The 15,232-nt window shown below is 34.5% G+C and overlaps 1 protein-coding gene across 2 annotated transcripts in view; it reads right to left on the reverse strand.

The window, feature by feature from the left end:
- Positions 1-15,232, reverse strand: part of CCDC171 (coiled-coil domain containing 171) — a 402,279-nt gene that overhangs the window by 212,919 nt on the left and 174,128 nt on the right. For both annotated transcript variants that reach the window (XM_003782870.3, XM_023509106.1), the window contains exons 17-18: positions 11,723-12,227; positions 10,787-10,903 (exon numbers count right to left, since the gene is read on the reverse strand). In XM_003782870.3, the coding sequence (XP_003782918.1) occupies positions 10,787-10,903; positions 11,723-12,227 (622 nt within the window). The remainder of the gene's footprint in view (positions 1-10,786; positions 10,904-11,722; positions 12,228-15,232) is intronic.

Below are 15,232 nucleotides of genomic sequence, written 5' to 3' on the forward strand. Positions count from 1 at the left end.
CCCCCCCATCAATGGTGTCCTGCTTTACCAATGTTAAAATCTGGTCACCTTATGTATGACACATCTCTTGGGGCAGGACACAATTAATTATAAGAGGGAAATTATCTAACAAATGCAATAAGTGTAACCTAATTCTTTGTACCTTCAATGAATCCCAAACAATAAAAAAAGAATATATGGCCAGGCTAGCTAGGCTCAATCGCTCACGCCTATAATCCTAGTGCTAGGGTTTGGGAGGCAAAGGTGGGAGAACTGCTTGAGCTCAGAAGTTTTATACCAGCCTAAGCAAGAGCAATACCCCATCTCTACTAAAAATAGAAATATTAGCCAGGCAACATGGCATATACCTATAGTCCCATAGACTCACAAGGTTGACATAGCAGGATCACTTGAGCCCAGAAGTTTGAGGTTTCAGTGAGCTATGATGATGCCACAGCAATCTACCCACAGCAACAGAGCAAGACTTTGTCTCAGTAAAAAAGCATACAAGGACCATTTTTACCTTAACAATCAGAAATGATTGTTGTCTCCAAAATCTCATACTTCACCTGACTTCTGATACTGAGCTTTATTGCAACATACAATTTATTACCCTCAGCACACAAACATGTTGAATTACCTCTCATCATAAAATAAAACCTTTTTTGACCCAAAATCCTCCTGCTACAACCCAATTTACCTGCCTCCCTTTACATCAAAACTCACTGTCTTTCCCACTAACTCATTTTCTCTTTAACACATGGCACTCAGCCCTTGTCTCAATTACTCCACCAAAATGGTTCCACCAAGGTTATCAGTTTTCTCCATCTTGCCAAATCTGGAATGATTCATCAATCCTCATCATGCTAACCATAGCAAAGGTACTCCACACATGATTGATTACACATACTCCCATTTGTGAATCATTTTCTTTATTTGTCTTACAGGTTGCCACCAGAGTTAACCAACTATATTACTGGTTGTTCTCTGGAATCCTTTGCTGTATCCCCTTCATTTTTCTGACCTAAGTATTAAATGTTCACAAAAATTCAATCCTCAGAGAATTTATTTCCTATTTATTTTCAAGGCAATTATGTCTCACCCCAGTCAGAATCTCAGAAGCAAAATGCAGGTTTCACTATTTTTAAAAATCTTGATAGATGATTATAATGTGCAGCCAGGGTTAAAATCATTACCCTGTATGACTTCAGCCAGTAGCATCACATTAAATACCACTTACACTGACAGCATTCACAATTTTGTCTGTCATGACTTTTCTACTGAATTCAGATATGCAGGCACTTCCTAACATATAGATGTCTAATAAATTTCTCACATATAACATGTCCAAAATAAATTCTTAATTTTCTCTTCCTCTTTGTTCCTTCTCTAATCTTCTCATTTCAGTAACTCAGGACTTAATTCACCCAACTGCCCAAACCAAAAGCTTTGAAGTCATTCTAGACTCCTAAATTTCTTTCACATCTCTTATTTAATATATTAGTAAACCCTACCAGCCCCATCTTCAAGATATTTCTAGACTCTACCACTAACTATGTCCAAGGCTGTTATGCTATTCCAGCTACCATTGCCCCTTACCTTAGAACACTGCAACAGCTTCCTAACTAGCTACACCCTTATCTCCTCACAAAAGCCAGAGAGACTCCTTTGAAAAGTTTAAATCAGCTCTTGTCACTCTTCCACTCAGAACTTTCCAATCACATACTATCTCATTTAGAATAAAATCTAAAGTTCTTACCATGGTTTATAAGGACTTACAGAATGTGTGAGCAGCTGCTCATCCGACCTTTGCTATCTCTCTGACATCATCTTCCACCATTCTTCCCCTACTGACCCAGGATCAGCCACTTAGGCTTCCTTGCTATTCCTGAAAACATCAAGTATATTCCTTTGTCAGGGTTTTTGTACTTTGGTTTTCTCCTCTTAGAATGTCCCTCCCAGTTATCACCCCTCCCTCTCAGATACTCACATGGCTAACTTCCTTAAGCAAAACAGACTTACAACCCAGCAATTCCAAGCCTACGTATTTACTCAAGAGAAATAAAAATATATGTCCAGCAAAAATGGCATGTATATGAATGTTCATATCATCTTTATTCCTAATAGCCAGAAGTAGAAATAATGTTAATGCCCATCAACAAGTAATAAATAAGCAAACTTTGGTATAGTAGTAAAATAAAATACTACCCAGCAGTAAAAAGGAACAAATACAGTCACAGGAAATACAAGTGACCTCAAAAACATTATGCTAAGTAGGAGAATCCAAACTTAAAGAATACTTACTATATGTATAATAAGGAATTTGGAAGGTATGGTGTCCTAAGGACAGCAGAACCTTCACATTTAGAACCCTCCCAGACTTTACCCTAAGACTCTCTTAAATTCTAAATTGTTTCCTTTTGATATGAGTAAAACCATAACTCTAAATATAGCACATTCCTGAGTTCTATGACTTGCTCCATCAAGCAAATATCTAACCTGAGGGAGTCCATGGTGACTCCTAATTTGTGCTACCTAGTCTGAAGTGACGGTAGCTGTGCGGATCTTCGTGGTATTTTAAAATGAAGGCAGTTTTGCAAGGACTGTTCCCTCTCCGTGTGAAGTTCAGCTAAACTCTTTTGCACTGTCTAACTTTACTATTTTTATGACATTATTAAATTCTTGAAAAGAAAAAAACTAAAGAGATAGAAAAAATATCAGTGATTACCTTAAACTAGGTGGGAGTGAGGGTGATTGACAGCAAAACAGGAAAAGGAAATGTTCTTTATATTTACTTGTATATGTTCTAGTGTATACATTTTTTGAAAATTTATCAAATTTTACAGTTAAAGGAGTACATTTTATTGCATGTAAATTATATCCTGATATACTACACTTAAAAAGAAAACATCAAGTCCTGTAGAAGTTTCCCATCTAATCTTACAAGAACATGTGTATTTCCCCTAAGTTTTGGCTTTTCTTTAATGACATCATTGGCAAATGAATCCTCAGATCCAAATTTGAACACAAATTGGTAAGCCATCATTATTGACTTTTTCGTGTCATTCTTGGCTTAAATTTGCTTTTAAATTCCTTTTTTTAAGTTTTGATAAATATTATCTAGTAACATTTTATAAATAACTATAAGCTACCATAATTTTTTCTGGAAAAAGGTGAGGATAAAATTTCTTCCTAAGTATATAAATAATATTTAAATGAATTATTGACTAGAAATTGTCCTTAAAAATTATGATAGATAGGTCAAGCACGGTGGCTCATGCCTGTAATCCCAGCACTTTGGGAGGCTGAGGTAGACAGGTTGCCTGAGTTCACTAGCTCAAGACCAACCTAAGCTAGACCAAGACCCTATCTCTAAAAAACAGCCAGGCGTTTTGGTGGGTACCTTTAGTCTCAGCAACTCCGGAGGCTAAGGCAAGAGAATCACTTGAGCCCAAGAGTTAGAGGTTGCTGTGAGCTATGGTGCCAGGGTACTCTACCAAGTGACAAAGTGAGACTCCACCTCAAAAATAAAAATTATAATAGGTAAAAGAAGTTTTAATTTAAAAACAAAGTATCTGAACATTATAAAATTCTTTTAACTTTTCTATATGCTTAAAATTTTCACAATGTTTGAACAAATATGGGAAAAATACGAAAGTAATAAAAATAATCACAAAAATAAAAAATTGAATAAGTAGGTTAAATTTTACTCCCCAAAATAGACACTATTACCTAAAGCATTAGAAATGATACATGGTCAGATTGTACTTGTTTTAATTTCAGATATGAATGAAGCTATTTAGGTAAATAAAAAATCCTCTAAGTCACTTAAACTTTACTATTCATGTGAATCATCTGAGGATCTTGTTAAAAATATAAATTCCAACTGAGTAAGTCTGGAGTAGGATCTCAGATTAGGCATGTGCAACACCTTCCCAGTTGATGCCAATGCTCCCTTTTCCATGGACCACACTTGGAGCAGCAGGGCTCTACTATCCTTTTAGATTTAATAAAGCCTTAAAGCTTTTCAGTATATACCAATAACTGCTTATTAATCCAAACATCTTTTCTTACAGCTTTGAATTTCCTAAGTATGAAAGCTCACTGTTAAGCTAAACACAATCTATGCTTGTAAGTTTTGCCTGAGTCTCTATGACCTCTAGAAAGTTAACTTAAAGCATGCAATTAAAAAAAAGTTCCGAGTAGTACTAGCAGGAGTATATTTGAGTCATCTATCTTCTACGTAATTAACATGTAATTAGAGGAAATGTATAACAAATGTATTAACATTCTACTTATATCCATTTATTCCTGTTTGTCTAGAGACACTTCAAAGTAAATCAGCACATTTGTTTCTTACTTGAGAATTTTAGTCTGGAGTAGTCATATCAAAAAGTTCAGCTATCTAAAGAATTCTTTAGTCCATTCCCATAATGATTGATATCTCAGCCCTTCAGTGGAAGTAACACTTTCCCCTGTTTGAGGTAAATGATCTCTTGCAGGCACACCATTTGGATACTGAGAAGAGGTAATTTATCTCAAGTGGGCAAACACTATCATGAAAGCAAGAAGGTTGCCACCTGTCCAGTATTTACAGCAGCAACATGTAAACTGGGGTCTTTGCCCACTACCTCTAAGTTCATCATTAAAGTTTACAAAGGTAGCAGAGGCAACTACCTTTAGCACCTTCTGAGGAATGAATTCAAGCTACCATTATTGAATTTCCAATTTCATAAAAAGGTAAAAAATAATATGCTAGTTCTGTTGAGATATCAGTGCACAAAAAAAGAAAAAAGAAAAAACATTTATTTATAGGAAATTTATACATACAAAAAAAATTGGCTAAACAGGTTAGATTTATGCCTAATAACTCTATGAGCTAGAAACTTTATTAGCCAAAAAATTGTCATTAGAGATGACGATACTGAGGCTGAAAAAGAATGAAGTAGTTTGCTTAATATCACATAAATACTAAGCAAGTTCTTCAAAAAGTAAAGTGTAAGTAAAAAAAGAAAAGAAAAAACATAGATCTACCTCATAACAAATACCTTCTTTCACTTTAGAATTTTCAGATTATTTCTTCAATAGATTTTCCCAAAATTTTGCCATTTCAATTTCCCATTTGGCTAAAAAAAATTAAGATACTGCTCATAATTTTAGAAGATTCAAAGGACAATTAATCAATTATAAATCAAAGCCAAACGGATATTCCTACTACCTGTCCTATATAAAAACACCCTATTGTGAATAGGTTAAATAAATTATTGTATACACAAGTGGTAACACATTACCCATACATTTAAAATAATGCTCTAAAAGGATATTAACAGAAGTGGGAAAAATCCTCAAAAAAATTTTTAAAAATAAAGCTTTTATTATTTAGCAGAGCACAGCATCATTTCTGTGATTTTCTTAGCAAAGATATACAAGATGAATCTAATCATGAGGAAATGTCAGACAAACCAAAATTAAGGGATATTCTACAAATAACTGGGCTATAATCTTCAAGAATGCCAAAATCATGATGGTGAAGAAAAGATTGAGGAGCTCTTCCAGACTGAAGAAGACTAAAGAAACATGACTAAATGCATCACATAATTCTACATTAGATCCTTTTGCTATAAAGGACATAGTTGGTACAACTAGGGAAAGTTAAATAGGGTGTGGATGACAAAAATGTATCAATGTTGATTTCCTGATGTAGATGGATGCATTCCGGTAATGCAGGAAAATGTCTTTAAAATATATGCTAAAACATGAGGGAATGATGAGGCATCATATTAGCAAGCTACTCTCAAACTGTTCAGCAAAAAATAAAAAAAATTCTTTGTTATCTACTTGCCATTTTTCCGTAAGTTTGAGGTTATTTCGAAATAATTTTTAAATAAGGATATAAAACAGTATATACTCTATAATTAATCAGTGATTCCGTGTATCATGGTTTAGTCTGTAAGTAGAGGGTTAAGTGATAGATGGAAGGAAGGAAGAGAAGGAAGGATGGAGAGGAGGGAGGGAAAACATACAAATGTTAACAGTAACTATTCCTGAGTGATATGATAGGAAAATACTCTTTGTTTTTAATATCATTCTTTCCTGATTTACTTTATTTTTCAAGTTTTCTGAATTGACCAGTTTTCTTCTATAATTGGAATCATGACATGTGATATTTTGTGACTGGATTCTTTCCTATAGCATAATGTTTTGGGGAATCATGTGTCATAGCACATAACAGTACTTTACAGCCTAATGGTATTTCATCATTTGGATATCTGTCCATTCACCAGAAGACTGACATTTGGGCTCTTTTTCCCTTTTTAACTATCATGTATAAGGCTGCTATGAACATTCATTATAAAGTTTTTATATAGATGTATGTTTTCATTTCTCTTATATATACTCCTAGGAGTAGAACTGCTGGCTTTTCTGGCTAATTTGATAACTCCGTTTACCATTCTAAGGAAATGCCAGACTCTTACAAATCAGCTGTATCCTTTTCATTCCCACCAGCAATGTATGAATGCCTTCACATTTTGCTCTTCCCTATTCCTTCCTGCAAAAACATAATCCTGGTGCCTTGGAAGCCAGCTAAGGCACCAGGAAGCACAAACATAAAGATGCTAAGTAAGGATGGCCGAGCAGAAAGGCAGTTTCAATTTCGGCCTACATCTGGATTTCCTATTACATGGAAGAGGGAAAATTCCTACTTGAATAGCTACTTTAAGTAGGTATTCTAAGAGTTAAAAGAAGGCAATCCTCTGGTACTCTGACCCTGAACATATAATGTCACTCTACCCAGAAGAAGAAATTTTTTTTGATCTTTACATACTAATTATACCAAAATCATCTTTTTCATTTGTTTCCTTGGGTCAAGGTCTCACTATGTTGCTGAAGCTGAGCTCAAATTCTCAGGCTCAAGCATTCCTATCTCAACCTCCCAAGTAACTAGAATCACAGGTGTGTGCCACCATACCTGACTAAAACCATCTTTTCAAAAGTTACAACTGCATTGATATGTAAATTCTTTGAATTCGATCTACTCTAAAGTTTTATGAAATTTCTTCATTATTATCCACTTACTGCAACAAATATTAATTACTAATATTTGAACTAAGCAAAATAAGCAAACTAATAAATAATCTTCTAAACACTTTACAAATGAATTTATTTACTCTTCTAAATAACACTATGAAATAGGTAACACTACTGTTCTCCTTCTATAGATTAAAAAAAATTCAGGTACACAGAATCTAAATAACCTGCCCAAGGTCCACATAGTTTGTACAGGAACCAGTAGTAAAAGTCAAGCAGAATTTCAGCTTAACCCTAAAGTGTGTCCTCCCTTGTAGCAATTTTTAAATAGAAAATTAAAAATTAGTAGCCTGAAAATGTAAAGACAGACAAAGATGTTTGGGCTTTCTCGTCCATGGCCTTGGGTGTGGGACAAGATAAATCTGTCTGGGCTTTCTTACGTGGCCTTGCCAGAAAGCACCATGTGTCCCTAGATAGCCATAACTGTTTACAGTAATGTCATGCTCAGGTAACTGCTGTTTGGCATGTTGCCACTTTTGTTTCCATGGGTATAAAGGTGTTCAGGACATTCTCTTTATGAGGATTGCAATGACAGAGCATAGATTGTGGACTATCTATGTAACTCAGCATGCTGGCCACCAGGAGCTGGATATGGGCGGACCTCCCATGTAATTTAGCTCACCAACCAGCATGAGGTGAATAAAGCATGTTGTCCCTGCCCTCCATGCCTGAGTTTCTCTCCAGTCTATTCAAATCAGAACTCTGGGTTACAGTATAAAGGTGTATGTGTAAGTTGTGTACATGTATTCATTAATATTATATGCTTTTTTCACAGTAAGATTGGTGGTAAGGGCACAACTATTCTTTTAGGACCCTCTACATGCAGCCTATACATGATGTTCAACAAATATTATCTCATTAATCCTCATAACAGCCATGAAGAAGACAATTCCTTCTTTTTTAGGTAAAGAATTTAAGACCCAAAAGTTAAATAATTTAACCAATTTCATACAACTGATAACCAGCAGATTTGGATACAAAACTAAAACTGCCTTCTTCAAAGCTAATTCTCTTTGTATGTCTACTGTATAATAATGCTTACCTATTTAGGTTATTCATACCCTTAAATTATAAATTCTACATGACTATATAAGCTCTTAGGGCTTTAAATTTATTACTCTCATTGTTATCTGTTAATAATCACCCATATGCTTTAACTGTCTGAAAATATATTCCCATCCTTTCCACTAAAATATCTGAAATTTTGACTACTAAAATATACTAAGAAATGAAAACATTTCAGCAGGAAAAGATAATATATAAACCCCTCATCATGTCTGAAGAAATAATTCTAAAGGCCTGATGGTCAAGTTATCTTCACAAAAGGTCTGCACTAATCATTTTCATATTAGTCCAATAATATTCAATTACCTATTTGTCCAGACCATATCCCTTCCAATACTCATGACTGACACATGAGTTATTCTCTTCCTCTAAGTAACAATCATTTACTCTACCCGAAGTAGTGCTTCTTAGCCAACAAGCACTTAAAATCTTCCCTAAAAATACGTTTCCCTGAACTTGCTATTCCCTCAAGTTATTTGAGGCATAGGCAGGGCTAACATCAAAGGCAGCTCTGTTCCAGAATGTAGGCAAGCAATTAAAGACATCACTCTTTGTCTCCTTCGACTTGATAAACCTTACCTATACATATTTTTATCAGGGTCTTAATCATTATGCCAATACTTTAACTTTAAAAATGTTACAAGGACACACTTTTGGAATGTGCTCAGGGAATTGCTGCCTGGTTTTATAAAACTTCTAAAATCTGACTCCATGTGAATAATTCACCTTTCTTCCAATATGAATATAATAAAAACTGTCTTTTATTAATCCAGGCCTGCTAGGCATAGACTTCCATTCTCACCTCTTTAATCTCCATTCTTCTCATTCCATGCTTATTCTTTCATCTTGAAGACCATATCTCTTCTCTAACTTACTATCATTCTAGGCCCAGCTAAATCACAAGTTCCTTTCTACTCATAAGCCCACATTTAACTGAACCTTCTATGGATTCTTATATCATTTAAAGCTTACACTTTTCATCCCATCCTTGATTACATCCCGCCTAAACTTAGTCCACAGGTTTCATTCTTGTTCTATAACTATTTTGTTTATTTTCTAGAGGACAGACCAATTAACTTCTTTTTTTCCTTATAAATAAAAAACACACTCAATAAATAAAAAACAGTATAGCTTTAAAACTATCTCCTTTTAAGTGTTTATATATCTACAGAGAATTCACTAACACAAATCATCTATTTATTCAAATATACCCAAAAACTATTATTAAGCTCTTTTAAAAATGTTACCTTTTGCTCTGAAGGTATAACACCAAAATTCTTAAAATACATTTAATTCATACTTTTATTTCATACTCCAAACCAAGTATGTTGAGGTTTTATCAACATACACACGTTTTACCAAGTATACAGATTGATTGCAAACATCAATAGCCACAACCTAAAAATAATCTTTGATTCACAAGTCTTCTACTATAAGAGGGTAGGTTTAGATATTTAAAATCACAATGAATGATCTATATTTATATGGTAGAATTCTCTCAATAATTAAATAGCATACCAAATTACCATTTTCATTTATGTTTACAATATTCCATTAAGAAAGCAAGTCTTAACAAGTCCGTTATATTAACTAATAATGTGTCTGAGAGGACCATTATTAGTCCAATTAGTTTTCAGTGAACCTGTCACACAAACATATAATCTGAGTCTTGAAAAAATAAACTTGAATTTTAGCCCTTTATAAATCATTGATTATAAGTGGTTCCACAGATGGTGGAAAGGAGTAGAATATTCAAATTAACTCTATTAAAATAAATTGGAAAAAATAAAAACGTATCACCAAAAGAAATTTTCTCATTGTTCCATTATTACTCAAGCTTATGAAATTTATAGCCAGAAGTAGAAATGAAGCAAGTCTGAAACATTTGAAAGAACATTGCCAGTATCACTTTATAAAAAGCTAATGACGGCCAGGAGTGGTGGCTCATGCCTATAATCCAAGCACTCTGAGAGCCCGAGGCAGGTGGATAGTTTGAGCTCATGAGTTCAAGACCAGCCTGCGTAAGAGCAAGATACTATCTCTGAAAAACAGCCAGGAGTTATGGCGGGAGCCTGTAGTCCCAGCTACTACTAGTGAGGCTGAGGCAAGAGAACTGCTTGAGGCCAAGAGTTTGAGGTTGCTGTGAGCTATGACACCACAGCAATCTACCAAGAGTGACAAAGTGAGACTCTGTCTCAAAAACAAAGAAAAAAGAAAAAGCTAATGATGAGCATCTGTAGGAAAACCAGATCACAAAAGAAAACAGAAAGTAAAGTGGGCATATTCACTAAGAATATCATTTAATTTCCCCATAAATAAAGACAAAATAGCCACCAAAGTTTACATTACTTTACATTAAGTTTACATTATATGTTTGTATTAAACAAATTGTATAATTTGTTATATACAAATCATTTGTATAAGACTTGATCGACCTAATTTATAATTTGTATAAATTGTAATTTCCAATTTGATGGAATTAATTTACTACATCATCAAATATAGATTTAACCAGCTATCTGTGAGTGACTAAAATAAAATCAGAATAAATACATTTTATTCCAAGAAGGCTTATTAGAATTTGTACCATAAAGAGTTCCTGGACATTTGCTTTTACATGTATTTTGAAAGGATATAAAAGATGGAATCATACCTGTTTTACTAATGACTTCTTGTAACTCAGCCATAGAACTGATTACTGCAGCAAGAAGGTCAGAACTGGTGAGCCAACTGAGTGCTTGTAAACAACGTAACTGCTCCTTCTGACGTTCTGCAAAAATAGAAAAAATCCATTATGAAATGCTACAAAAAGTATTTAAATCCATATTTAAAATCTATATCATTGTTCAGATCTTAGAACAGATCTGAAACAGATCTTTAAGATCTAACAGATCTGTTCAGATCTTTAAGAAACAGATCAAACTTTGTGTGCAGAATGTTGCCTACTGCAGAAAAGTTCATAAGAATTGTTAGATTTGATTGACCTAATTTATAAATAACCATTAATTGACACTGAAAAATAAGAGGAAAAAATAAATCTTCTCTAATTTTACTTACATTAATAGCCTGCTTTTATAAAAATTAAAAATTAAATCCATTGTTCCTTCAGATACAGTTAAGCATTCAAAGAAAAGTTTAGCTAGAAAGTATGCATTTTTCTCATTTCATATAATTCTTCAATAGATTTTTAGCTTTCATGATTTTACACTGATTCATAAAAAGCGAAAATAAATTATACAGATTATTTTAAAGAGGGAAGTTATGGGCTTGGCTTAATTGAAAAGTCACTGTATAAACTCTTCACTTTACTATTAAAAAAGTATCCAACTATAATAAAACTAGATAATGTTGAAATTAAATATGCTTTCTACTTTGTATTTCAATTCATTTAAAACAAAATATCAAATTCTAATTTAAACAAAAATACACATTTATCCACATACACATATATACCTATATATATATACACAGGACTACATGATTTGACATGTTACATGCTTTTTCTAAGTCTCTACATAATAGCCAAGCATATTTGCATTGTATTTCATTTACATACAATTTAGATTATAATAAGCACAAATTATCTTACTTGGAAGTTTATGCTTGTCTTTGGGCTCTCCTGTACACACTAACATGCCAATGCCTTCTTTGAAACTCTCCATCCAGGTAAAAAGAGAGGAACATGACTGGCCCAAAATCTTGAGTCTGTTTGCTGCCAAAATTGCAATAACACCTTTCCGAAATACACGTATCAATCCTTTAGACGGTTTTTTCTTCATCTTGGCTTCCTCTTGCTTCTTTTCCTCGATAGTTGACAAAGCCTGGGCTAGAGTTCTAATTTCCAATTTGAACAACTCAAAGGTGTTGACCTGCTCCTGGAGAAAATCTCTCTGTGTTGACAAGGCACATGATCGGCTGTAGAGTGGATATAAGGCACCAGCCATCAGTGCACAGGCTGCCAGCAAGGATGTCTGTTCCCTTTGAGTCTGTGATAACACTTTCTTGAAGTGTGAATTTTCGAGAACTAACTGTTCATGTGACTTCTCAATACGGTTCAATTTTTCCATATTTTTTTCAGCTATTTCTTGAAATTTCTATAAGAGACATCAAACGATATATGTGATCATGAAAGAAACAGGCATTTTATTAATTCCCCTTAATACAAAGAAAATAAATATTTGCTGATAATTATTTCTTCTTCTTTGAAAGATATATATTCTAAAATATATAAGACAGGGCAACAGTGGACCAAAAAGCTTATATCTAAATATGTACACTGAGTTTTAAATTCTCTTACAAAGAAACTTTACATAAAAGTAGAGCACATAAATTTAAGCATAAGTCATGAATTTCCTGTATACTTATGCTTAAATATACATATTTAGAAAAGGAAAATATGCTCTCTGTATATTTCCTCTTCTTCCATTCCTCACTAACTTTTTTTTCCTACTTTTTTCTTAAAGCAGAGTCTTACTCTGTTGCCTGGGTCAGAGTGCAGTGGTATCATTGTGGCTCACTGCAACTTCAAACTCTTGGGCTCAAAAGATCCTCCCACCTCAGACTCCCAAGTAGCTGGGAAAATAGGGATACAACATCACACCCAACTACATTTTTTTATATGTAGGTATGTACATGTATCGTTAGGTTAATTATTAGAGACAGGGTCTTGCTATCTTCAGGCTCATCTTAAACTCCTAGCCTCAAGTGATCCTCCCACTTTGGCCCCTCTAGGTATTACAGGCATGAGCCACTGCACCCAGCCTGTTTCCTACCATTAAGCATAAATTACACTGCCAATAGATGTTTTCCTATGTATAAAAAAGGCTACTTTTTGCCAAAATAGGCAACGAGTTAAATCAGTGCAACAACTAGCAACGCCTGCCATTCACTACATGAGAAGGGACTGTCTCTCATAGCATACCCTCTTATTTCAGTTTCCTTCTTACCTCCCAAGACAGAAGGGAAGAAATACTAACTGTGAGCTGGGCTTCAGAAGTTCTCTGATCCTAATCAAGGTACTTACAAATTCAAAACTGGATTTGAAATAAAAAGAAATTTTAAAATATGTAGGAAACATTTTAATCACTAGAAAATAAACAGGCTCTCTATGAAATCTTATGTCTTATCATTAAGAAATTGCTGAGATAAAGAGTAAATGTTAGAAGATAACAAATCCTAATTTCCTTTACTATTCACTTATCATTCAGTAAATATTCATTGATAACCCACTAAATTCCATGTGCTAGGAAACACATGAGTAAATCAATCAGTGTGGTATGATGCTATGACAGAGATATGACAGAATGTCAGAGGAACACAAAAAGTCCCATAAACAAAATTATTTTGACAGGCTTTTAGAGGGATATGACAATTAAAGGACAAGTGGAAGTGACATATATGATAGAAAAATAACAAAAAATCCTACTACACCAGTAAGGAGACTAGCCCATAGCTCTTATACTAATTTAATCTAAACCTTACAATCATGATTTAATAGCTTCATTGGATCTTTATTTAGCCAAGTAAGTTACCATAACTTGGCCATGGACCTCTTTCTTTTTAAAAGCAGAACAAAGATGTTCAATTTGAATAAGGACATAATTTAAAGAGAAAGAAATATCATATTCTTTATCTGTATGATAAAGTGAGGTGCTATCTTCATTAGGAGAGAGCTCTTTATGGTACTTCAAAAAATTTTTTCTGTATATTATTAGTTTAGCTTGTATTATGTGTAAAATTTAATATTGATCTTTGGGAGAAGTTTGTGGTGTTTGTCTGACTCAAGAGTTACCCACTGAACAACTAGAAATAGCATTTCTAAAATTTAAATTGACAGGAAGGCCTCAAAGGAGATCAACTGGGAACAAATCAAATAAACTTGACCACTCCACAAGATTTGGGTGTCAAAGGGTATGGACAATGCTAACAGACAGTGGCCAAAAGATTTCAAATTTGTAGAAATGTACTATTGAGGAAAATAAATCCTGAGCCAAAACCAATACTGAAGCTAGGAGGTGAGGTTTCCCAAAGCTGGATAGTTGGTAGATAGCTCACAATCACAGACCAGAGGATAAAACAGTAAAGGAAATATACAGAAGCTACCTTCTTAAGGATTTGACTTTGTGGATGCTTTCCTTGGGGCGTGGGGGGAGTATATACTGGACGAGGTTTTAAATGTTTCTTTAAATATACTTTATGAAATATATGTTAATTCCTTTCATTTACCCCAACTCTTCTCTAAAGTCTGATTCAGCCATACCTGAGGCGGTACTGTGAGAAATGCAGGAATGGGGAAATAAAGGAATTGTGGCTTGCCCCCAGTCACATCTCCACAAATGACCAAGCTGTGGCAGCAGTAGTCTATCAATGGGACTATGTCCCAAAGCTTCATACCAAGACCTGTAGTAAAGCAAGTGGTATCCCACAGGGAGCAGCTACAAGGAGTAAGAAACTCTGAGAAGCAATACAGAGTTGCCCTAGGTGAACAGCTTAGAAGCTGAGACAATGCTCTTAAGGCAAGTAAACTTCAAGAAAAAAGAAAACTGACATGTGAGTTGTAGGTAAAGTAGGAAGGCTAGCATGCAGGAAAGTTAAGAGCCAGAAAACAAGATATTATGCACTAGGGAGTACAAATAAGTCAGAATGTCTGAAGAAATTAATGATGGAAATTTGAGAAATAGATAACAGATGATTGAGAGCCTTATGTGCTGTGCCAAGGAATTTAACTTTATCTGGAAAGCTGTAAGAAGGCATAAAATCTTAGAAAACTCACTACTGTATTCTTAGTAAATTGATAGGAGAATCAGAGACATTAAAACAAACTGCTGGGGGAACATTAGAGTTGCAGGGGGTGAGAGTAGAATGAGGAGAGCAAATGGAAATCAAAAAAGTGGATTCCATATTCTCTTCAAAATCAATTCCATCTCTTCAATAAGAAAAGGCAGGGCTGGCTCGGCGCCTGTAGCTCAAGCAGCTAAGGTGCCAGCCACATACACCAGAGTTGGCGGGTTCGAATCCAGCCCCGGGCCTGCCAAACAATGACAACTACAGACAAAAAACAGCTGGGCGTTGTGGCAGGCTCCTGTAGTCCCAGATACTC

Source organism: Otolemur garnettii, unplaced genomic scaffold (assembly GCF_000181295.1).
Source record: "Otolemur garnettii isolate 467f Iridium unplaced genomic scaffold, OtoGar3 scaffold00006, whole genome shotgun sequence".
Taxonomy (NCBI): Eukaryota; Metazoa; Chordata; class Mammalia; order Primates; family Galagidae; genus Otolemur; species Otolemur garnettii.